Genomic DNA, 23,667 nt, shown 5'->3' on the forward strand with positions numbered 1-23,667 from the left:
GTTGACTATTATTATTGTCTGCATTTTAGAAATGTCAAAGATGTTAAAAAGAAAGCGAGACGATCTCTGTGTCATTTCCCCGGCGAATTGACGGCGATTTCGTCTTATTCTTCCTCTTTCGCCGTCATCTCTTTGGGAAAATAAGCACAGGTAATTTCAGTAGCGTTTGATTTTTCTGGAGATTTTGAGTTGACTTTTAGCTAACTGATTTGTGATTTATTTCTGTTTTGTGTTAATGTTTACATGATTGAATCTCAGACTATATAATTTCACTGTAATTCAGAGTTTAAGCAGACGACATGGATGTTGAGAACTCTGTCAAAGAGAAGCAGAGGAACTCCGATAGGATAAGCAATTTACCTGATTCTTTGTTATGTCAGATTCTCTCAGATCTCTCCACAAAAGAATCGGTTTGCACAAGCGTTTTATCAAAACGATGGAGAAGTCTCTGGTTACATGTTCCTGCACTGGATTTGGATTCCAATAACTTCCCAGATGATGATGTTTTTGTGAGTTTCGTAAACAGGTTTCTGGTTTCTGAAAATGAGCAACACTTGGAGAGATTCAAGTTGATCTATGAGGTTAATGAGCATGATGCTTCTCGGTTCAAGTCTTGGATCAATGCTGTGATTAAGCGTAGAGTTTGTCATTTTAATGTTCATAATGAGGTGGATGATGATGATGATGATGATGAGTTATTTAAGATGCCTTTATCTCTCTATTCTTGTGAAAGCTTGGTGAACTTACAGCTCTACCGCGTAGTCTTGGATCATCCGGAATCTGTTTCCCTGCCCTGTGTCAAGATTATGCATCTTGATATGGTCAAGTACGATGCTGATTCGACTCTAGAGAGGCTAATATCAGGTTGTTCTGTTCTGGAAGAGTTAACCATAGTTCGTGATCCCAATGATTCTCTACAAGTTGTGTGTGTGCGTTCCAAGTCTCTAAAAAGCTTCAAGATAGAGTGTGAGCGCTACGAAAGTGAAAATCATGTTGTTGAAATCGATGCTCCAAGACTCGAGTATATGAATCTTTGTGATCATCGATCTGACAGCTTCATAATACACAATATTGGCCCCTTTGCAAAGGTAGATATTGATGTTATCTTTAATGTGGAATATAATGATCCATTGGAACCAGATGATTCTTCCAAGATAGCTATGCTAGGTAAATTCCTCACTGGGTTATCTACGGTCAGCGAAATGGTCATATCTTCTGATACTCTACAGGTATATACTTGATTCAATAACATTTAGAATATTACACATGCACTTCCCTTATCACATTGTCTCAGTGAACCTATGTTTTCTTTTATTTTTCGGTGCACAGGTTATTCATGATTACTGCAAAATGGAACAACTACCTCAATTCTCTAACTTATCTCGCTTGCATGCTTACTTCGAAGATTCTTGGTGGGAAATGTTGCCAACCTTCCTTGAGAGCTTCCCAAATCTACACTCACTCGTCATGGTGAGTTTCATTTGCTTCTGCCCACATGTAAATCACATTGAGATTTCTAATAACAAAAACTCAAAACTTCCCTCGGTTATATGTTATCAGGAATTTGATTGCTTTCCAGATAAAGAGCAGATTGATCTTTCATCTGTACCACGATGTTTCATATCATCTCTTGAGTTTGTTCACCTAAAGACACCGTTTGTTGTAAACATGCAAAAGGAAGGGAGACCACTCACAGGAACATCAAGTAAGATGAAATTAGCAAAGTACTTTCTAGAGAATGGTGCAGCTCTCAAGAAACTGACAGTAAGTGCAAGTTTCTGTAACATTATCAACGAAATCAAATCGATTCCAAGAAGCTCTACGAGGTGTCAAGTTGTCATGGATTAATTGAGCCAGCTTACAAGGTCGTCTCTGATACATCCAGCTTTGTATCCGATGATCGACAGAGAATCAAGGCTTGTTTTTCCAGCCATTAGTTTACAGGTTGATGGTTTAGTGAACTCTTTTCTCACAGACCAGGTTTCTACGTACTATATATAACACTCTCTCTTGGAGTTGTAAAACAATGATAAAACCAGATGGGCTTTATTAGATAAAATTACCTTATTTTTATTGGGATAATGATATGAGATTTCTTTTTATTGGGACGTTATATATTTTTTTTATTCTTACGTAAATCTCGGTAATTATAGGATTTGGATTTTCCTAAAAGTTAATTAACCTTCCTTAAATTGCCGCATTCACGTGAATTCGTGATCAAGACTCAGAAACCCTAAGCAGATCATGAGTCGGGTGATCGGATCGTCGTTCCTTGCTCAGTAGTCAGTACTCTTTCGTGATTATTCGACTCTAGATTTTTCTTTTTCTTTTTCCAACTCTGGTTAAAATCATACGCCTTCAAAAGATCTGTGTTTATATATAAATAACAAAAAAAAAAAAAAAAAAATCTGTGTTTATATTTACTCTTCGAGTTTGATCATACAACGCAGAAGTTATAGATGATGTTTATAATGTGAGAAGAAACCTGTTGGTCATAATATAATCAGAGAAGAAGATATGATTAACCAATTACCAGATTCTTTGATTTACGAGATACTTTTCAATCTTCCCACGGAGGATGTGGTCAAGACTAGCCTTTTATGTCGCAGATGGAGATATGTTTGGCAATCTGTGCCTGGGTTAGATTTGGTGATCAATGGCTTCATCAAAAAGTATGATCCCAAGTTTGATTTTCTTGATAGGTTTATAGATTTGAACTATTACTTGTGCTTACAAAGAGTCAAGCTAAGGTATGTTGGATATGGTCAAAATTATCGAATCAAGACGTCGATGGACACTGTGATTAAACAGAAAATTCAACATTTAGATGTTGGGAGTAACTCAAGGTATGCATATGATAGACTTGAGATACCTCCAACCATTTATACATCATGTGAGAGATTGGTATCCTTGAAACTCTATCGCGCAAACTTGCCTAAATCGCCGGACTCAGTTTCTCTGCCTTGTCTTAAGATCATGGATCTACAACAAATCAACTTTGTTGACAGTTTGGAAATGGAGAAGCTGGTCTCAGTCTGCCCAGCCCTAGAAACCCTAACAACGGACAAGATGTATGGAGTTAAAGTCTCATCTCAGTCTCTATTGAGCTTCTGTCTGACCAAAAATGGAGATGGCTATCTGAAAACACAAGTTGTAATGCAAACCCCAAAGCTCAAGTATCTAAAGCTGAACCGTCACTTTATTGAAAGAATCATTCTAAATGATTTGAGTTCCATTGTCATGTTGAATCTTGATGATTTGATGTATTTTGGTGAAACCTTGCTTAGTATTCTTAAACTCATCTCTTGTGTCAGAGATTTGACTATCTCCTTTGATATTCTTCAGGTAAACTATCTATCTTTATTCTCCCTAACTATATATATATATATAAGTTTTTTCTTTTTCTTTTTCTTTTGAACTTGAAAAGTTGTAACATGCATTCTCTTTTTGTAGGACATTTGTCAGTTCTCCAAATCGAAATCACTACCAAAATTTCATAACCTTTCTATCTTGAGCGTCACGAACATGATGACCGGATCTTGGGAGTCTTTATTAATCTTTCTTGAGAGCTGTCCGGATCTAAAATCTCTTGTCCTGGTTTGTAATTGTTTTGTTTATTAATTAACTAGTTGAAACTCATATTCTGAAAATATTGGATATATACTAAATTTGTCTTCTTTTGTTTCTTTCTACTTTAATTAATTTGCAGGGGTTTCAAGATCATAACTGGGGAGTAAATTTTTCAGATGTGCCCCAATGTGTTTTATCATCGCTTGAGTTTGTTGAAGTTAAAGCAAGAGACGTGGCCGATATGAATAAACTAGGGAGTTATTTCATGGAGAATTCAACAGTCCTCGAGAAATTTACTCTATGCTTAGATTATATAAGTGAATGTGATCATGTGACCCTCGGAAAGCTCTTTACATTGCCAAGAAGATCTAACAAATGTGAAGTTGTTGTTAGCTCTAGAAAATTTGGAACATACAAGCCCTTGTCTTTGTTTTCTGGTGCTGATGGTTTCTGCTGCTGAGAGAAAGTCTAATTTTGGCCTTTGAGCGTTTTTGACGACTTTTGAATGATTTCCTCTAAGGCTTTGTTATAATCCATTGACTCGAATTTTGAGCATTTTTCCTCTTCGGACATAGTAGACGACAACAGACAAACTATGGTTTCCATTTTTCTTTTGACGTCTACAATGTTTACTTTTTTTCTTCTTATCAGAAGAATCAGAAACCCTAGATTGTTCCTTGTTAAAGAATATTTTGTGTTTATTTGATTGTTTTCATCGCGGGGTATCATACGCTTCAAAAGACGTGCGTCTTCAATTTAATTTTTAAGTTGAGAAGAAACCTGTGAGTGCTAATACAATCGGAGAAGAAGATATGATTAACCAACTACCAGATCAAAACTAGTCTTTTATGCCGCAGATGGAGAAATCTTTGGTACGACGTGCCTGTATGCGATTTGCAGATTAATGGGGGTCTAGATGATGCTAAATTTTTATATTTTCAAGAGGTTTGTAGATTTGAACAGTGACGTGTGCTTACAAAAAGTTAAGGTAAGGACCGTAAGGTATGTTGGATATTTATTCGCGTTTAGAACCACAAATTTGATAAACTATATATATGTGATTAAGCAGCAAATCTAACATCTAGACCTTGAGGATTATATACAAGAGAGATTGGTCTCCTTGAAACTGATCTATTGTGTAATTTTGCCTAAACTGCCACCCAAGCCCGGCCCTTTTCTTTGCCTTGTCTTAAGAATTAAGATCATTGATCTACAAGAAATCAAGTTTGATGACAGTTTGGCAATGGAGACGCCTATCTCAGGCAGCTCAGCTCTCGGTGTATGGAGTTAGAGTCTCATCCCAATCTCTATTGAGTTTTTCTCTTACCAAAACTGAAGGTGGAGGTAAGGCTAATTAGGAAAACAGTTGCAATATGCAAACTCCAAGACTTAAGTATCTAAGGCTGAACCATCGATGTATTTAAAGAATCATTATATTATAGAAGATTTGGGTTCCGTTGTTAAGTTGGATCTTGATGGGTTTATTAAATTTGGTGAAACCTTATCTAGTCTTACCATGGTCTCCTTTGTTAGAGATATTACTATATATCTCTTCTAATATACTTCAGGTAAACTATTTAACATTAACCTTTTTTATTGCTTTCGAATATGGAAAGTTGTAACATGTATTCCTTGTTTGTAAGTCGTTCACTAGTTCTGGAAATCGAAATCACTGCACCAGTTTCATAATCTCTCTAGCTTGAACGTCAAAGGCATGAATCATGATCGTTGAATCTTGGGAATATTTGCTAACCTTTCTTATAGAATTGTCCGAATCTTAAATCTCTTGTCATGGTTAGTATTTTTCTTTTACCAACTAACTAATTTAAACTCAAACTCTGAAAGATAAGTCTTATTTCGAAGATAATACCTCCTTATTAATTCTGATGAAGCAAATTAGGATAAACCCAAAAATATATTGAACAAGAGTTTGGGTTTATGTTTTTAATTTTGGAACTTCAATAATAGAGAACAAGAGGTATGAATAGTAATATTTTAAAGCATATAATTGTGTGCAATGGATAAATTTTTGCTATAAACAGTTAAAGACACAAAACTCCAACAACAAAAAGAAGTCATACAATAGTATTGAACCATGCACACTGATAAGGAGCCACAGAAATAAGTGGTCATCGAGATACGAAGAAAATAGCACTTAAGTTTCATCAACTTTTCTCGTCTCTTACGGAACATCTCAGTCAGTAAACTTAGCAAGACATTGGACAAATGTTTAACTGAAGAAAAACAAATTATTTTTGTATTTTTATATACTGTTTTATAGTGGTGTTCAAAGTTAAAAAAAAAAAAAAAAGATATATTTTTTTCTTTTTTAGATGACATTTCTGTTGTATAAAACTCAATTCTGCTATTTTCTATTACTGTTAAATTAATAAATTCGGAACTGTAATATGAATGTCATTTTATCTTTTTCACAATTACCAACGAAAAAAGCATGTATGTATGGTGAAAAAGATTTTTTGTCTGCGGTTCTTGGAGTTATAAAAGCACAAACGCATATATGTGTGCAATTATGATTTATGCATTGATCAATAAATTATAATCATAGTAAAAAAAAAAAAAATACAATCATAAACACTGTATATACGAACTCACCAATTTAGTTCATATGTACCTAACCCAAATAAATTACCATTGACCTCGTCCCTCCGTTCTCTCTCTATATATATCCACTCTATCAAGTATTCACTCACACAAAAACACAACCAAATCCCAAAAAAAAAATACCAAAACTTTTCTTGTTTCGTAACTAATTAATTAATATCAGAATTATACAATATAATCAATTACAGGTAATGGCTCGTCCAAGGATCTCCGTCTCGATGATTTGCTTACTGATTTTGATTGTTGGTTTTGTCTTGCAATCTTGTCAAGCTAGAAAGGTTCTAGTACCTTACCGTACAAGCAAGGGTTTGTTTCTTAGTGCCCTACCCAAGGGCAATGTACCACCTTCGGGTCCAAGCGACAAGGGTCACACTTCTCCTCCGGATGATTCCGATCAGCGTATGGTACCGGAAAACTCGCCGGAGATTTACCGTCGACTGGAATCAGTCCCTAGCCCCGGTGTGGGTCATTAGACACATTAATTGATTGTCGACTATCACTTCATATATGTTGATAAGTTGTCGATTTCTTTTCATAATAATATCATATATCGTACGTACGTCTTATGAAGAATGTTTGTGTATGTGTGTCTTCATATATAATTTGATATATATGTGTTTGTGTGTGGTCTGTTATATTGAGTAATAAAAAATCACTATTTTACACTTTGACTTGTCCTTTTTGACTTTTTCAGATATATATGTTATCAAGTATTTCAAATATGTATGTAACGACATGCAGCTTTTGTCTGTTCGAACATATGTATTATAGAATTAGAGAAAATACGTTTCAAATGATATTTTTTTTATGAATTACCTTTCAATTATCGCTTCGAAAAATTGAAGTTTTCAAAACTAGTTTTTCATATAGTTTTTCGCATTAATTGAGTTCACGGGTGAAATTTATTTTATAATTAAAAAGAAGATAAAGCCTAACTATATCAATATAAGAAAATTAGAAAGTTTCAGAAAATTTGATTAAAATATAAATAAATCCTCGTTTTATTTACGAGTGTATTTAGTACAGAAGAACTAAGTAAAATGATCCATTTGTGGGGATATAAGGATATTAATAGTTGCGCAAGTAGTGAATATAACTCCAAAGACTAATACTAATATACTATAGATTTAAAGAGACAAACTTTGATGAAAAAAATAAAAAAAAGAGACAAACTTTTATATCATACGATTTTCACACATATGTAAACATGAACATACGATTGGTGCCCACCATAATCGAAACAATGGAAAAAGGTTGCGTACGTAAATCAAATTCTTCATGAAGAAACTTAACCTTTTACCAAAAAAAAAAGAAAAAAATTCTTCATGAAGAAAGCTACATATATAAGCCTATAACTTAGAAAGTAAATAATAATTCAAAATCTTCGCTTTGGCACCTTCGTAGCAAAAGTTGATGATTTGACAATAATTATGTCTGTTTACGTAAGAGACGTCTTCCTCTGTCCCGTTGACGTTCTTGTTTTACGATATCAATAGATTCACTGATTCAGGGTTTAAGACTACAGAAAAGAAGAAGAGGAAGAAGAAAAGGAAAATGAAAATAGACATGCAATAATATAAGGAACACCATTATTGCTCATCTAAGGGATTATACTATTTAAAGACTAACTTTTTGTCATGAAGCTCTTCTCTCACTTTCCTTTTTTGTATTTTCTTAATAAGTTTAACTAACCAACTAAGTAAGATGGAGCCGCTTGTTATACACATTCAATGCATGTTATATCTTTAAGTAGTGATTTTTTTGTCAACTGATAATAATTATTTACTTTAAGTAGTTTTTTTCTTTTTATTTTTAAAATAGTTAAATCTATACAAGAATATACGTTGTTAATATCTAGCTAGATACTGAAATATTTGTATTAAAACATTAGCAGTTCTAGTAACAAAAATAAAAAATCAAGCAATTCTTATGACTTTCATATGTCACGTCATCTCATATATGAATGTGCCATCAGATTTGAAAAATGGAAATCCATTAACTTTGAATTTTGACTTGATAAAATTTTAAAATCAATATATATATATATATATGTGTCGAGTTATATAATCCCAAACTAGTAGGTTTATATAAAGATTATATGACACGCTAATGTTATATCAAAGCTTGAATTATGCTGTCAGATTTCCAGTTTCCAAATCATGAAAACTGTTGAAAAGACATCATAAGGTGTATTACTTCCAAAGCCCAAAGCTAAAGTAGAAATCGTTTAATGGGTCATTATCATACATTAGTCTACATATAAATCTTGGTAAATTTGCATTATAGATTTGTTTGAAACTTATAAACCACGTTAAGTTCATTATCAGCATGTAAATCGTACCAATGTGACTTTTATAACATCGGTGCGTCTAATAGAACAAAACCCATTATTTTCACTTCATATTCTTTGATAATTATGTATCGAAGTTCACTTCATATTCTTTGAAAATGATGTATCGAAGTTCACTTCACTTTACTTGGTAGAGTTAATTAAGACATCGGCCATCTTTATTTGACATGACCACATAATTAAGTAAAAATAAAACTTAACGCTGTAAATGATAACGTGTATATAACAAACACTATATATGTCCATTATAGCCCAATCCTGTTGACTGGCTGATATCTACCTACAAAGGTAAAAACTCTGTATCCTTCTTCTTTCTATTATACCTGTCTACTGTCGTCATAAGAAAAAATAAATCCTAATTTCTCTTTATATTTTGACCCAACAAAAATCTCTTTATTATTTAATTATATCAAAAGTTCAAAACGAAACCATATATATTAATTTAATTTTGTTATTTTTGTATTAATCGAACCGTTGATATTTGTCTATTCTAAAGTCGTAATTTTTTTTTTTGTAGAAGTCCTTGTCCATTGGTTGACCAAGAGTTCATTAATGTTTCTACACCTAGAGGTCTGGGGTTCGAATCCCAGATACTGCGATTTATTAATAAATTTGCAGATTATTGGAGGCAAATGTGCATGAGATCTCCAGCGATGTACAATTATAGTCGTTCGCCAGGATTCTACACAGACAAGAAAGTGTCCATAAAAAACCATAAAGAAAGAGTTGAGCATGAAGAAGGAGGTGAAGGGGGTGAAAGAAGTCATGGATCTAATAAGAATCGAAAGGAATTATCCGTTGTAGAATCATCTATATAACAGTTTTCATAATTTGCAATAAATAGTAAATTTAGATGACAAAAAAAAAAAGTCGTAAAAAATGATCTAGACTTAAAAAATGAAACGGCAAATATCTCTCTTTTTAGTTTATCTAGACGTTTGGAGTTCGAGTCCGTAGCTATCTTATTAAGTCACGGATTTATTATTTATTGTAATCGGTACTCACTAAAAATGATCTAGACTTAAAAAATGAAACGGCACGGTTGGTAGAGGCAGATAGCTACGGGCCTTACAGGCCCACAGTCCTCAAGCCAAAAGCCCAAAAATACAAAACCGGCTTGTTGCAACTCGTCGTTATTGAAAGTTGAAACAGCATGAGTACAAGAGTTTTAATCTATGGTATATGACGAAAAATAACTATTTCGGATTCATATAGAAGAAGCTATTCTAGCAAACATTGTCCAAGATTTGGCTTTGAGATAATATATTGTTACATATATGTAGTATGAATAGTTCTATAAAAATATTGTATAAGTTACGTATGATCTTATCTTTAGCCATAAATAGTTAGATGATGAAATTCAAAACTACCACACCTTTGTGGCTCACGAGTATCTCACTTTGAACAGACCAAACATTATGGAGAGAAAGAAAGAAGAAAAAGAGCAACCTTGTGATTCACGAGATAACGCAAACCATTGTCTCTCTTCCTACAAAAAATATCTCTCTTTTTAGTTTATGTGTCTACAAATCTTGTAAACTTAATCTCTCTCTATTCCTTATCTCTGTCTCTGCTCTGTTTACTCTGCTTTGTAGAATTTGTAATGTTCATTTGTTGTTATCGTCTACTAAGGAAGTCAAATAATGGGTTGTTCTAGCTCGAGAACCATAGCAGAAGGTACTCTATCTCTATCTCTATCTCTTTCATTAGTGGTACACAAAGATAAGAATTTGATGAAATGAGAGTCAAGAAATGATCCACACACATCGGATCTAATGTTTTCTTCTTCATGATGGTTCTTAGTTTGAGAATTGTAGATTCTCACATTCAACATATGATGATCTAACTGCTTGGAGCATCTCTGTGGTCTGTGTTTCGATTGTGTATTTGAAGGGAAAAAAGAAAAGATTCGAAGACCAAAAACATGGAAACATCCTCAACCGATATCAAGCGCTGAGCTGACACAGATGCGAGAGGAGTTCTGGGATACAGCTCCTCACTATGGAGGCAAGAAAGGTGATCATTGCATTTAAATATTTATGTCCAAGAGTCAAAAGTTTTTGTACTTCAATGTATATACATATATGTAAACAGAGATATGGGATGCGTTACGAGCAGCAGCAGAAGAGGAGGATTTATCGCTTGCGCAAACGATACTTGAGAGTGCTGGTGTGATTGTTCAGAACACTGACCTCACCATTTGTTATGACGAGAAAGGTATAGTCTTATTCTTTTACACAAGTTTTTTTTTTTGGTTGATTTTGTGCAAAGTAGTTGAGATGTTAGTTTTTGCAGGTTCAAAGTATGAATTGCCTAAATACGTTCTCAGAGATCCATCAAATTTGATCCGAACCAAATAGAGAAAATTCAAAAACAAAAAAAAAGAAGAGTAAGAAGAAAGAGAAAAAGCTCGCTTGTGTATGTATGTACTCTATGGAATCATGCTGTGTTTAATTTAGTTATGTTTTTCTTGTTTGGATTTCTTACCTGTGTATGTGAAAATCTGGGAGGAGTGAAATGGATTACAAAGGTCCATAAATTTCTTTATAATTTTTCCATAAAGAAGAACCTTTGAATGCTCAATAAAACTACGCTCATACCAAAATATTGTATCTCTAACTTTATCTTGTTGTTCAAGATTCATAGCATAATATAGAAAATATAAAGACTGTTATGGATTTCGTAAAATATAAACTCCACCATAAAGTTAGAACAAAGATAACAAATTAGTGGTTACCCAAAAGAGACACCATTACACTTAAATCCAAAAGCTTTGTAGGTGAAGCAAAACGCTGAACAATGAACCGGAAGATAACTGGGTCCAGTTCCCATCAAAAACCGACAAGCTTTTCGATACCGGAAACTAAAACGTAGCTTCTCTAGCAGGAGTTATAAGTCACGGTTAATAATGTTATTTACCAATGTGAGTCAGAATCCGATTGATCAGAACTTCTTTCTTCCCGCCGAGGGGAAGATTGTTGGCAGTCAGATATGTCTTCAGTTCGACCACAGTCAAGTCCTTCAGCTAAACAAAGAAAACAGAACATGAAGATAGCTTGTATAACCATAGAGATCCAAAAACCAATGAAACAAAACGATGAAATCATTAAGCAGATATCTAAATCAATGTTTAGAATGTTGCTTTCACCTTTCCGGTTTTTGCAAGCTCTATATAGTCATATTTTCCATCATCTGCATTACCAGCTTTTCGCTTTCTTGATTTCTCCTTTGCCCCTGAGTCACTTTCTTCATCGGGGTCATCGCCGTAAATCGACTGCTTAAAATTTTCTATTGCTTTTACAACTGCAGGTCTGCAAGAAAAAAGAAAAAAAAAAGGTTCACTCATAAGATCCTAACGTTTTTTTCCTTTGCTTATGGATGGAATGTTAAGAGAGAATTTGAAAAGTTTGTTGAAAACCTGTTCATTCCTTCCTCGTCAGGAAGCGTTTCATCTCTGGTTTCACTAACCTCGTTTTCATCGAGTGCAATGGCTTGTAAGATAGCATAGTGTCTCTGCAAAGCTGCAAGAAAGAGCAACTTCATATTATATATATGAACGGTTTCCAGATCAGTAGCTCACTACAACTAATAGAATCAAGACTAATAGAGAGTTGAACTTACCTGGATTAGCAAATTGGCATACGGAAAAGTCTTTTAACTCCAGACGTCGCATTAGAGCTGATGCTTTTTTAAGCTGATCCTCTGATGCGCGAGGAGCAGCTACACCAGGTTTTGAATGCAACTGCCAAAATTCCACCAACTAGTCAAAATTTAACATACATGAATAATGTTGGAACCAAGTAGCTTTTCAAAAGCTATTCTTTCTTGCCTCGTCGATATCTCTAATATCATTAGCATAGGGAAGATATATCATGTTCATCCCTGGTGGCTCCACTTGACCACCATCACTCTCGATTTCATCCTGTTTGGGTTTAAGAAAAAGACATTTGAGTAGATTGTTTAACAACGCACAAGTCAAAAAGAAAATAAAGCTAAAAATCAAGATGAATATACTTATGTGGAAGAAAGGTCTTTATAGAGTTCTCTCACCTGAGCAACAAGTGCAACCAATCTCGGAGGTGTAGTGCCGCCATAAAATGCAACAGCAAAACTGCAACACAAGAGGATACAGCAATTATATGGTTAGTATATCACAGCAAGTGCTAGAGTATAATAGTCTGTCTTAAATCCAGAAGTTATATTCAACTTCGAGATCATAGAATTATGTATCAAATATGCTTACCGTTCAAGCTGTATCATGGATCTATGCAAGGCAATGAATGCACGAGTGCTCCCTATAACTTCCTGCATCAGTTAGCTATCAAAAGTAAGAGATTCCATGACACACAACTGTTTTACAAGATCCATGAGGAAAAAACATGTATTCAGGTCACTTGCTTCAGAATTTCTCAGCAAAATGTCAAAATAAGATATACAACTCTGAAGCTTAAAATGATAAAGTATGGTAGATATCTGAAGCTCCCTACTGATAGGAACATTTTTTAAAGTGCACAAAAGAACTGAAATTAAAGATGGTACGAAACAACAAAGATTATAAACAAAGCTATATAGGGTCATGAAGCTCTATAACTAATAGAACGTCCAAATTTGAGTAAACAATTTCAGCACCAAAGTGAAAGTCTTTGCTCTTCTAAGTTCCAAAATTTATGAACAAACTACAAGAAAATTAGCAGCAGCCATCAGATAAATGAGAAGCGGGTAACCTTATCACTTGGATAGAGAAATGTAGAAGGCTTCAAATTGTAATAATCTTTGAGGCAACTAAGTGGCTTGAACCCCAGCAGTCTTAAGTGTCCAGTTGAGATTTTTTTTACTTGGGATAGCTCTTCCACGGTAAACATGATATTCTGACTAGAAAGGAGAACAAAAAATTAAAGCCAATTTCTACTGGACAAGAAAGAGTGGGGGATCAAAAAATATTTCAGTTATCGAGTAGAGTGAATTTTAAACTTCATGACTGCCAAGAAAGAGATTCACATTTCTGAGGCTGTAGTTTAATATGCTCTAATAATTTCTTCCTATTGAATTTACTTTTGTAAGGATATTAAAAATCTAGACATAACTAACCGAAAAAGACCATTGCTTCTATGTTTAGACGAAACCAGAAATAAATCAGGGTGCTAATCTGACGCTTACTTTTTGTAAGGCTGAATCCGTTGTATAGGATCTTGCATTATCGCTCCAGTGTCCGTACAGATATATGATCTTTCCACCTGCAGACAATCCCACACCACTCATATATCTAGGAAATATATATCTTATATACACCAAAACATAGATAGATGTCAAGGAAAATTCTTGATTCATACTATTAAAATAAAAAAGGACAGATTTGATCTGAAAACAAAGGTCTACACTTGTAATGAAAGTCAAAAGAACAAAAGACGAGTAAAGGCACATACTTTCAATTCAACTAAAGAAGCGTTTCTGTACAATTACCTTCACAGGAAGATTAGTTGTAGAGTCAAGCCAGGTTATGCTGCCAGGAATAGCCGGACGGAGTAACGCATAACCATTCAGTTCAATAGACAAACCATCACAGATCACAAACGTAATTCTTTTTGCTATTCTCTTGGCAAGTACACGCTTCTTCAGCTGGTCCTTCATGTCCTCTAACCTGAAATACATTTCAGTAAAAAGTACAACTAGTTGCGTGAATCCCTATAAATCCAAATTCAAATTAAAGAGAAAAATTACAAAGTGGTGTTTTTGAAGTCTGGAAACTTCTCAAAAAACCATAATGGCTTTGTCTGAGTGTAGTACCATGATGCTATAAGCAATTGAATGACAAAGACATATAAGGAATTCCAACAGGCAATAAAGAATGAAAGAACATACTTCTGTCCAACTGATGGCATGAACTCCGTAAGTTCATCACTGTTTAATCCAATTAAATCCTACAAATATGTTGACAAAAAAATCATGGAAATAGAAATTTAAGAAAAAATGGCTATAAATCCCCCAGGTATATAAGGTCAACACAAGAAGTAGATTGTAAGAGATTAACCTTGTAGAAGAGAGTTATATTGAATTGCTTATCAGGTTGACTGAGGGGAAGAAGCTCAATTGAAATGCCAAGGTCTTGGACATCCTTAAGGAATCACCAAAACGCAGTAAAAAGTAAACCCATTAGTCCTTCTATAATTTGATAACCAAGAAGCTTCTTTAAATAGATTTTATTGTAAATCATATCTAGGTAAGGGTTAAAACCAAACTACCTTAGCTCTCTGCAATGTCGTCCTCGTCATATCCTCTTTTACAGAGATCCTCATATTCCCAAAAGGATCATCTTCATTAGTGAATAGAAACATGCGCTTATCTGCTGTCTTTGAAGATCTAAGTATGTTTTTGTTACAAAATATTAGCAACACAGGGATCAGATAACAGACCAAATTGTAAAACATATCACAAACTTGGCACCAAGTCAAAAATTGAAATTAGATTGTTACCCTTTGCGCAGTAGTGCTTGTGCAACCCAGAGAGCACTATAAAGGGAATTCTCCCGAGAATCTGAGACAATACCAGTTTGACTACCAATATCCTTATCAAATGATTCTGCACCCAAAACAACAAAGTAAATAACTCTCTTTCAGCACACTACTCCACTCTTTAATGTTTGATTCAGTCTGAGAACTACCATTGAGATCTCAGGCGCTAAAAAGTTGCTCAACCAATCAAGATTTTAATTATAACATGTAATGTCTTGTCTTACTAAGTGATTGCTAAGAAAAGGATTCGAAACTCTAAAGTTAACAAAGAACTATGTACTAGAGCATAACAAGAAAGTTAGAGATAAAAGGGTAGTACAGCACGTATACCTTCTATGAGATCGAATTCTTTAATCAGCCTCGCTGTTGGACGGTCAATACAATCTCTCTCTGGAACATTAAAGACATAGACACCATTGAGATCCTGAAGATTCTTCTTTTCACGCTGCAAGTAGCAATAAAATTGTTAGCAAACAGAGAAGTGAAGATCCCAAAAAAAGAAAAGAAAACAGAAAACAAAACGTTTCATCCAGAATCTTACAGTGTTAAAGAAACATATTGCTATTTCATCATTTGACCGATTGATAATATGAGACTTGAGTGACAGAGCAATGCAACTAACAGCAATATGAAAATGACTTTCTTGTTTGTCCTCTTCCTCCTGTCAAACATCAGTATGATACAAAGTTAGATATCAATTACATAAAAATTGCATCATCAGCACCCACAAAAGGAAGCACCCATGAAACATTTTGGGAAAGATTTCAAAGAATCAAACAAAAAACTTGATTTTATAATTTTCATGCATACTCACAGAAGGGCAAGTAGAGCTGAACATTTTGGGAGAAGCATCAATTAGATAGACTAGAAATTCTTTGGAAGCCTCTTTTTCCTGCAACACCAACAGATCAGTAACCAATACATAAATCAGGGTTTCATTTTTTTTTTGCTTTGACTAAAACTCTCCCAGAAGAAAATAAGGTAAAAAAAACCTGAAAGAATTCGCTTTCTGGGTCTTCGTCTTCATCCCTGAAAACATCATCTGGGTCCAATTCCATCTCCTGACAAGAACGAATACAGATATCGAGTCAATGACTGTTCCTCCGGAAAACCTCAATTTTTGTCACAAAGGTTTTAGCAAGAACAACAACAATACCAATTATGTCTTTTCTGTTTACGAACGTGAATCTCTTTGGGCTACAGCGTGACTTTTTTTATTGGGCCACAACGTGAATTTTGTTGGGCCACAACTTTTCGGTTTTAGGCCCATATAGAGAGATGATGCCAAATACATAGTTAAGAGATTCTATTATTTTAGTGAATAAAGGTCATATGTAAAACTGACATGTAAATTAGGTCATTGTTGGAAATATGATCAGTATGAGAAAAATTTATAGATAAACTGACACATGTGTTTACAAAATTAGTGCCAAACGATCAAAAGTAAATTAATTATTAATTACTGTCCAAAAAAAAAATTGTTAGTTAAGATCATATTGAAAGATACACATATTGATGAGCTATAGATAAAACTGACATATGTTTTTTATAGATTGATGCCAGATTGTTAAAATTAAGAATGAATCTAAAAGAAGCTCCACTTTATAGGAATAAAAAAAAAAAAAAAAAAACTATATGAATTAAAATTTGAATATATGGGGATTAAAAAACACCTGTCAATAACCCAGTGGTGGAAAACATAGATTTGAATTAAAATTCAGAATTCTCTATAATACTACCAAATGAATAATATTTGATTTCAGAATATAACACTTCTATAGAAATTCAAATAGGTTTAATTCGAATATCTCAAATTTTGTTATTAATTAGACAAGTATATAGATGACCATTATCCATTGCATAGTTGGAATTTTTATCCCAATATTTCTAAGATAATAGTGAAAACCAAAAACATAGAAAATATATACGTGTACATTATTAGATCTCATGACTTTTTGGGAAAAAATTACCAAGATCAAAAAGATTGAAAGGTAATAATATCTTCCAATGACATGTGTGCAAAAAAGATTAGAATCACATAACTAGAGAATATTCCATCCCCCCGAAAGTTGAATCTTAGGCTCTTCCTATATATTTGGGGGAAGTCAAGAACAATATTCTCACACTCTCTCATAGCAAAAAAAAAAAAATTATTCTCACACTCTCCATCTAACTGTTGACAAATTTCTGGTAAACAAACTACATACATTGCAATCTTTGTAAACCAGTTTTACAAATCCGACCAGATTAGCTTTCATCAAACAAAGAAGTGCTTAATTTTTTTCATTTAGATTATTATTAAACTAAATTTTAAATTACATACTTTTATATTCTCATTTTCTTACAGTTATTCAATTAATCTGACCATATCGCCTTATTATCAAATAAAAAGTGTATATAGTTTTTTTTTGTTTGTTTGACAAAAGTTCGTCAGAAAAAGTGTATATAGGTTTTTGTTTTGTATTTTGCATAGGACAAAAGAAACAAAATAAGTTATTAATCATTGTCGACATATTTAGTTTAATATAGAGGCAAAAAATGTTTTTGATATCTTTAGTGCGTCCGTTATGATCGTTATTTATTCATCTTATTTATATAGCCCGACTAACTTTGAAAACCAAAGTGTGCAGATCGTTAATTAATTTGAAAGAAGATGATGCATTATGATGATGCGCGTGGTGAAAGGCCAAGACTACTTGTGGTGGCTAACCGGCTTCCGGTTTCTGCAAAGAGAACGGGGGAAAATTCTTGGTCTCTTGAAATGAGTCCTGGTGGTTTAGTCAGTGGTCTTCTAGGTAAGTCATGACTCATGAGGCATACAATAATAATAATAACAATTATTATAATAAAGAGTAATAATGTTTTATTGGTGTGATCTTGAAGGTGTAACATCTCAATTAGATACCAAATGGGTTGGATGGCCTGGAGTTGATGTGTATAATGAAGTTGAAAAAAATGCACTAACTAAATCTCTAGCCGAAATGGTACGAATTTGATCCAAACATGTATAAATGCGTATAATCTCGTACATTATAGTTATAGATCATCCTTTTCATTCTTGATTAATTTTGAAGTGAAAACATTTAAATCTTTACATGTTAGCAGAGTCTAGTATTTCAAGGCTTTTTATTATATCAATTTTGAGACGGAAACTTATATAACCAGTTCTTTGTATTTGCAGAAGTGTATCCCTGTGTTCCTTAATGGGGTTTTTGATCAGTACTACAATGGTTATTGCAATGGTATTTTGTGGCCAATTCTTCATCACATGGGACTTCCACAAGAAGATCAACATGACACAAACCAAACTTTCGAAACACAATATGATGCATACAAGAAAGCAAATCGAATGTTTCTTGATGTCATAATACAGAACTATGAAGAAGGTGATACTGTTTGGTGTCATGATTATCATCTCATGTTTCTTCCTCAATACCTTAAAGAGCACAACAACAAAATCAAAGTTGGATGGTTTCTCCATTCACCATTTCCTTCCTCTGAGGTCTACAAAACATTGCCCTCGCGATCAGAGCTTCTTCGTGCGGTTCTTACAGCTGATTTACTTGGGTAAAACTCAAACTCTAATTAACAGTTTCACATATGGTTAGAAATTATTTGATTTATGTATTGTTTTTCCCAGCTTTCACACATATGATTTTGTAAGACATTTCTTGAGTACATGCACTCGAATTCTTGGAGTTGAAGGAACACATGAAGGAGTTGTGTATCAAGGCAGAGTCACTCGAGTAGCTGTTGTATGACTTCATATCAAATCTTCAACATCATAGTTTTACATATTGTTTCTCTATAACTTAAATCATTACATTAAAACCACAAATATCTCTCTGTTTTTATTTTCTTTCAGTTTCCCATTGGAATTGATCCTGATCGGTTTATAAGAACATGTAAGCTCCCTGAAGTCACACAGAAAATGAATGAGCTTAAAGAGAGGTTTGCTGGCAAAAAGGTAATCACATTTTTCTCACAACCGTTTAGTTTGATGCTTAGTTAAAAAAGAAGAGAATTTACATTAAATATTTTTTGATGTTGACAGGTGATATTAGGTGTTGATCGTCTTGATATGATCAAAGGGATCCCACAGAAGTATCTTGCATTTGAGAAATTTCTAGAAGAAAATCCCTATTGGCGCGATAAAGTTGTGCTAGTGCAAATTGCAGTGCCAACAAGAAATGATGTCCCTGAATGTAAAAGCCTTTGTATTCTATTGTGCTTCTAAATTTATAAGATTGATCTTCAGTTATATAAGATTGTGTTTTATATACAGATCGAAAGCTCAAAAGCCAAGTTCATGGACTCGTTGGACGCATAAATGGTCGTTTTGGTTCTGTCTCTTCTCTTCCAATCCATCATCTGGTTTGTTTACTTTCTCTATCTATAATTCATGTTTTCATAAGTTATATATACTATCTTCATAGTTTCTTGATAGAGTTTTCTCTCATCTTCTCTGTTAGGATTGTTCTGTTGACTTCAACTACTTATGTGCACTGTACGCAATTGCAGGTAACTAATTTCCTTCACTACATGTGATGATCAGTGATTTGGTTATAGTTCTTTATATAACTTGTTTGATGATGAGTTGTTTTTGTTGCTTTAGATGTAATGCTTGTAACATCTTTGAGAGATGGAATGAATCTTGTTAGTTATGAATTTGTTGCATGTCAAGAGGCCAAAAAAGGGGTTCTTGTTCTCAGTGAGGTAACAAAACAATTCGCATTTTTTATGTTAACATAACATTTAATAATGATTTAGGCTAATGTTTAAAGTTAGTAACTTTACATGTAAATTTATACAGTTTGCAGGTGCTGGACAGTCTCTTGGTGTTGGAGCTCTACTTGTGAATCCTTGGGATGTTACAGAAGTTTCTTCTGCCATTAAAGACGCCCTAAATATGCCAGCTGAAGAAAGAGAAACAAGACACAGATTTAATTTTCAGTATGTGTATACTCATTCTGCTAAAAAATGGGGATCTGATTTCATGAGGTAAACCTTTTATTTTATTCAAAACATATATTGTCTCTCTTAAGTAAGAGCTCATTTATGCCAAGCTTTTGTTTATCTCTATGTAGTGAACTCAATGGCGCTATCGCTGAATCGGAGATGCAAATCAGGAACATCCCACATGGACTTCCACAACAAGATGTGATTCAACGATATTCGCAATCTAACAACAGATTAATAATCTTGGTAGCTTGGGAAATTTCTTCATGTTATTTAGAGTTTTATGTTTTTGCATGTTTACTAAATTTTAATCAATAAACTTTCAAATATGTTTTCAGGGTTTCTGTGGAACACTCACTGAGCAAAAGAATAGTCGAAGTAAGGAAATGGATCTTAAACTAAACCCAGAGCTAAAAGGAACTCTGAAAGCATTATGCAATGATCCAAAAACAACAGTAGTCGTATTGAGTAGAAGTGACAAAGACATATTAGACAAAGTATTATCAATGTCTTAGATCTTGTCTTTATCTTTGATTATTGTCACATATTTATATATCTAGCTATGTTGTGACTGATGTACTTGTTCTTAAAATTTAGAATTTTGGAGGGTATAATATATGGCTGGCTGCGGAAAATGGAATGTTCGAAAAGCATACTAATGGAGAATGGGTGAAAAGTATGCCTCAAAACATGAACCTTGATTGGGTCGATAGTGTAAAGGTTAGTAATTCTGTAAAAAAGACAAACTTGATAATCATTTCTTTAATCTTTCTTCTTGAAATCTTTTATGGATTGATTATTTTGTATAATGTAGAATGTTTTTAAGTACTTCACTGATCGAACTCCAAGATCGTTCGTCAAATCAAGCGAGACTTCGCTTGTATGGAATTACGAATATGCAGGTGATTTAGATTTGTTTCTTGGATAGTCTCTCTTTCTTTCTTTTTTACACTTTGTATCTTTTTGTTAAAATTTTCATTTTCGTGACTGTTTTTGTAAGATGTTGAATTTGGGAGAGCACAGGCAGGAGACTTGTTACAATACTTATGGGCAGGACCAATATCTAATGCATCAGTTGATGTTGTTCGAGGAAACCATTCTGTTGAAGTCCATGCCATTGGTGAGACTAAGGTAAACAAATGCTTCTCAGTTCTTATCTTCCTCTTATGCAAGATTCGATATATATTATACTGATGCAAATTGTTTTTTTAAGTATTCTATATTCATTTTTTTTCTTAGGGGGCAGCAATTGGTCGTATTTTGGGAGAAATAGTATACAGAAAATCTATGACCACGCCGATTGATTTTGTATTTTGCAGTGGTTACTTCTTGGAGAAGGTAATGGTTATATTATTATGTATACTAATAAGACTTCGATCTTATCCTTTTGGCTTTTCGATGCAAATGTGTCTATATATGTTGCAGGACGAAGACATTTACACATTCTTCGAATCAAAAATCTTGTCTTCCAAGTTATCTCATGAAACTAGGTCGAAGTCTTCTTCATGTAATAATTCCCGAAAGAAGAAGAAGATTTCAATGAACGTTCTTGACCTCAAGAAAGAGAATTACTTCTCTGCAGCCGTTGGACAAGCTCGCACAAAAGCTCGCTATGTCATTGACTCATCTCTCGATGTTGTAGATTTGCTCCACAAGCTTGCAGTTGCAGATACTACAATGACTGACTCATTTTCTGATAGCGAATTATATGAGCCTCGCAATGAAAATGAAAATGCAAATTTGAAACGCTGGATAAATTCTGTCAGAAGAAGAAAAATGGAAATTGGAGACACTGGGCAGATTGGCATGTAAAGAAAAATCTAGGTCTTGGATTTAACCGTTTGTGTATAAAACCTTATGAGGTCTTAAATTTGTAATATTATCAGCAAATAATACATAAATATATTTTTTATCTATCAAATCTGGAACATGACCACAATACGAATTTTCTACATGGAACAAAAATAAACAGTTTTCTACATTTACTGGTTTTGCAGATGACCCTTGAATATACCTTTGATAAAAACTTTGAACAAAACCTACAAATAGTTTAAGACGGCATGTTAGTTAGGCAATTGTTGGAAATATAAGTATGATAAACTTCTATAAATAAGCTTAGGTAATTTGTTGGAAATATGAGTATGATAAACTTTATAAATAAACTCACATGTGATAAACTTGAGTATGACGGAAAAAAAAACCTTGGAAATATGAATATGAACTCACATGCTTTTATAAAATTAATGACGATTAAAATGAAATTCTTGATTGGTCAAAATCATATTGAAAGACACACTTGTTAATGAGATACTGTTGGAAATATGAGAATATAAAAAAAAAATGTTTTCATAGATTGATGCCAGATGGTTAAAAATAAGAGTAAATCTAAAAGAAGCTCCACTTTACAACAAATAAAATTAAATTAATATGTACACCTGTTATTGGACGACTGGGTGAAAACATAATAAAAAATTCACCATTTCTCAAAGTAAAGAAGATTTGAAATTGTAAGACAGACTATCTGTAAATATTTAAACAAGTTTTGAATTATTTCAAGTTTTGTTAACTTCTGAGAAATGAATAATTTATACTCCCTCCGTTTCGTTTTATTTGTCGTTTAAGGTTTTTTCATACAAATTAAGAAAAGCATTTAATTTTTCTATTTTACCCTTTATTAATATATTTTATAAAAAAATTCATTGGCCAAAACATTAAAACAGTAGGGATAAAACTGGAATTTTCACCAAACATTTGCATTGAAAACCTAAAACGACAACTATTATGAAACAAAATTTAAATCTTAAAACGACAACTAAACTGAAACGGAGGGAGTAATAACTTTGATTGACGAAATTACCTTTTATGATATTTCTAATTTACGGATCCGAGAACGTTAGCTAGTTGAGGCAAAGCTTGATGTTTGGGCCGCGAATTTCGTCAATTTGGGTGTAAAACGCTCTGGACTTTTATTTAACCCCGATCGCCGCCACTTCGACGCAATTTCTCTACTTGAATTTTATTTCAAAATAGAATTCATGAATTAAGTTTTTTTTGTAAAAATATAATACTAAATTCACGAGAAAATTAATGTTTAAAATACTATTTATATTGAAATTGAAAACAAAATATTGGTTTGATGTATATATATATATATATATTGATAATTCAGTGTGATCATAAAGATATTATAGGCCCAAAGATTAATCATGAAGCATGAGAAAACTATGTTAGAATTCGAACACCGATGGATAATGACACAATACTACTCGAATCCAGGTGGCGGAGACGGAAAATTTTCTAGAAAAAAATATAATAGTTGTACGACACAAAAAAAAAAAACTGTAAGAATGATGAATAGATAACAAAAATACAACTCAAAAATGAATAGTAGCACATGAAGACAACATGGGAGTGATGAATGGGCCTCAACGTGGTGATGGAGTTTATTACCGCGTTGCGGTGTTTGGAACATTCGTTATGTGGCTGGCTCACTCTCACGCACCGCCTACGGGTTTTTCGGTCATTTACTCTTAATCATTTCACTTTGGTAATCTATGCGACTCCGATCCAGATGGTAATCACAAGAAAAGAAATATGATGAATGAGATGGATTCAACAGCTGATTACACTAGAAGAAATGTCCAACTTTAATTTAGG

General features: G+C 33.5%; 6 protein-coding genes across 8 annotated transcripts; 5 read left to right on the forward strand and 1 right to left on the reverse strand.

Annotated features, from left to right (window-relative positions):
• The first annotated feature begins 4 nt into the window (after positions 1–4).
• LOC9328993 (F-box/FBD/LRR-repeat protein At1g16930) lies at positions 5–2,082 on the forward strand. 2 transcript variants are annotated; one of them, XM_021011792.1, is made up of 4 exons: positions 5–150; positions 259–1,229; positions 1,330–1,470; positions 1,561–2,082. In XM_021011792.1, the coding sequence occupies exons 2-4, from the start codon at positions 300–302 to the stop codon at positions 1,846–1,848; spliced, it is 1,359 nt and encodes a 452-aa protein (XP_020867451.1). In that variant the 5' UTR covers positions 5–150; positions 259–299; the 3' UTR covers positions 1,849–2,082. The 2 variants fall into 2 exon arrangements, with proteins under 2 accessions (XP_020867451.1, XP_002890193.1); XM_002890147.2 differs by having other exon boundaries at positions 6–150; positions 284–1,229.
• A 105-nt stretch (positions 2,083–2,187) lies between these two features.
• Positions 2,188–4,163, forward strand: LOC110224770 (putative F-box/FBD/LRR-repeat protein At1g16940). Its single transcript, XM_021011793.1, has 3 exons — positions 2,188–3,345; positions 3,454–3,597; positions 3,710–4,163. The coding sequence occupies exons 1-3, from the start codon at positions 2,518–2,520 to the stop codon at positions 4,028–4,030; spliced, it is 1,293 nt and encodes a 430-aa protein (XP_020867452.1). The 5' UTR covers positions 2,188–2,517; the 3' UTR covers positions 4,031–4,163.
• Positions 4,164–5,993: 1,830 nt separating this feature from the next.
• Positions 5,994–7,276, forward strand: LOC9326256. The gene has a single exon (XM_021014394.1). It carries the CDS (start codon positions 6,384–6,386, stop codon positions 6,663–6,665), a length of 282 nt encoding a protein of 93 aa, XP_020870053.1. The 5' UTR covers positions 5,994–6,383; the 3' UTR covers positions 6,666–7,276.
• A 2,658-nt stretch (positions 7,277–9,934) lies between these two features.
• Positions 9,935–11,147, forward strand: LOC9326257 (ubiquitin domain-containing protein 2). Its single transcript, XM_002890149.2, has 4 exons — positions 9,935–10,219; positions 10,436–10,558; positions 10,637–10,759; positions 10,838–11,147. The coding sequence occupies exons 1-4, from the start codon at positions 10,186–10,188 to the stop codon at positions 10,900–10,902; spliced, it is 345 nt and encodes a 114-aa protein (XP_002890195.1). The 5' UTR covers positions 9,935–10,185; the 3' UTR covers positions 10,903–11,147.
• On the reverse strand, positions 11,132–16,195 carry LOC9326258 (ATP-dependent DNA helicase 2 subunit KU70). The gene is made up of 18 exons (XM_021013543.1): positions 16,044–16,195; positions 15,866–15,943; positions 15,593–15,712; positions 15,382–15,496; positions 15,013–15,118; positions 14,782–14,899; positions 14,571–14,654; positions 14,402–14,460; positions 14,003–14,180; positions 13,700–13,776; positions 13,267–13,414; positions 12,786–12,847; positions 12,593–12,653; positions 12,372–12,464; positions 12,164–12,284; positions 11,961–12,063; positions 11,691–11,853; positions 11,132–11,567 (listed from the first exon to the last, which is right to left on the reverse strand). Exons 1-18 carry the CDS (start codon positions 16,107–16,109, stop codon positions 11,454–11,456), a joined length of 1,866 nt encoding a protein of 621 aa, XP_020869202.1. The 5' UTR covers positions 16,110–16,195; the 3' UTR covers positions 11,132–11,453.
• Positions 16,196–17,616: 1,421 nt separating this feature from the next.
• On the forward strand, positions 17,617–22,289 carry LOC9328994 (probable alpha,alpha-trehalose-phosphate synthase [UDP-forming] 2). Of its 2 annotated transcripts, XM_002890150.2 has the most exons (17): positions 17,617–17,846; positions 17,935–18,035; positions 18,233–18,618; positions 18,692–18,806; positions 18,917–19,018; positions 19,106–19,256; positions 19,337–19,425; positions 19,524–19,572; positions 19,667–19,767; positions 19,865–20,052; positions 20,139–20,256; positions 20,349–20,507; positions 20,608–20,730; positions 20,825–20,912; positions 21,011–21,141; positions 21,250–21,348; positions 21,436–22,289. In XM_002890150.2, the coding sequence occupies exons 1-17, from the start codon at positions 17,705–17,707 to the stop codon at positions 21,820–21,822; spliced, it is 2,529 nt and encodes an 842-aa protein (XP_002890196.1). In that variant the 5' UTR covers positions 17,617–17,704; the 3' UTR covers positions 21,823–22,289. The 2 variants fall into 2 exon arrangements, with proteins under 2 accessions (XP_002890196.1, XP_020866663.1); XM_021011004.1 differs by lacking the exon at positions 20,825–20,912 and having other exon boundaries at positions 21,250–21,438.
• The last annotated feature ends 1,378 nt before the right edge of the window (positions 22,290–23,667 follow it).

The sequence above is a fragment of the Arabidopsis lyrata genome (genome assembly GCF_000004255.2).
Source record: "Arabidopsis lyrata subsp. lyrata unplaced genomic scaffold ARALYscaffold_1, whole genome shotgun sequence".
Taxonomy (NCBI): Eukaryota; Viridiplantae; Streptophyta; class Magnoliopsida; order Brassicales; family Brassicaceae; genus Arabidopsis; species Arabidopsis lyrata.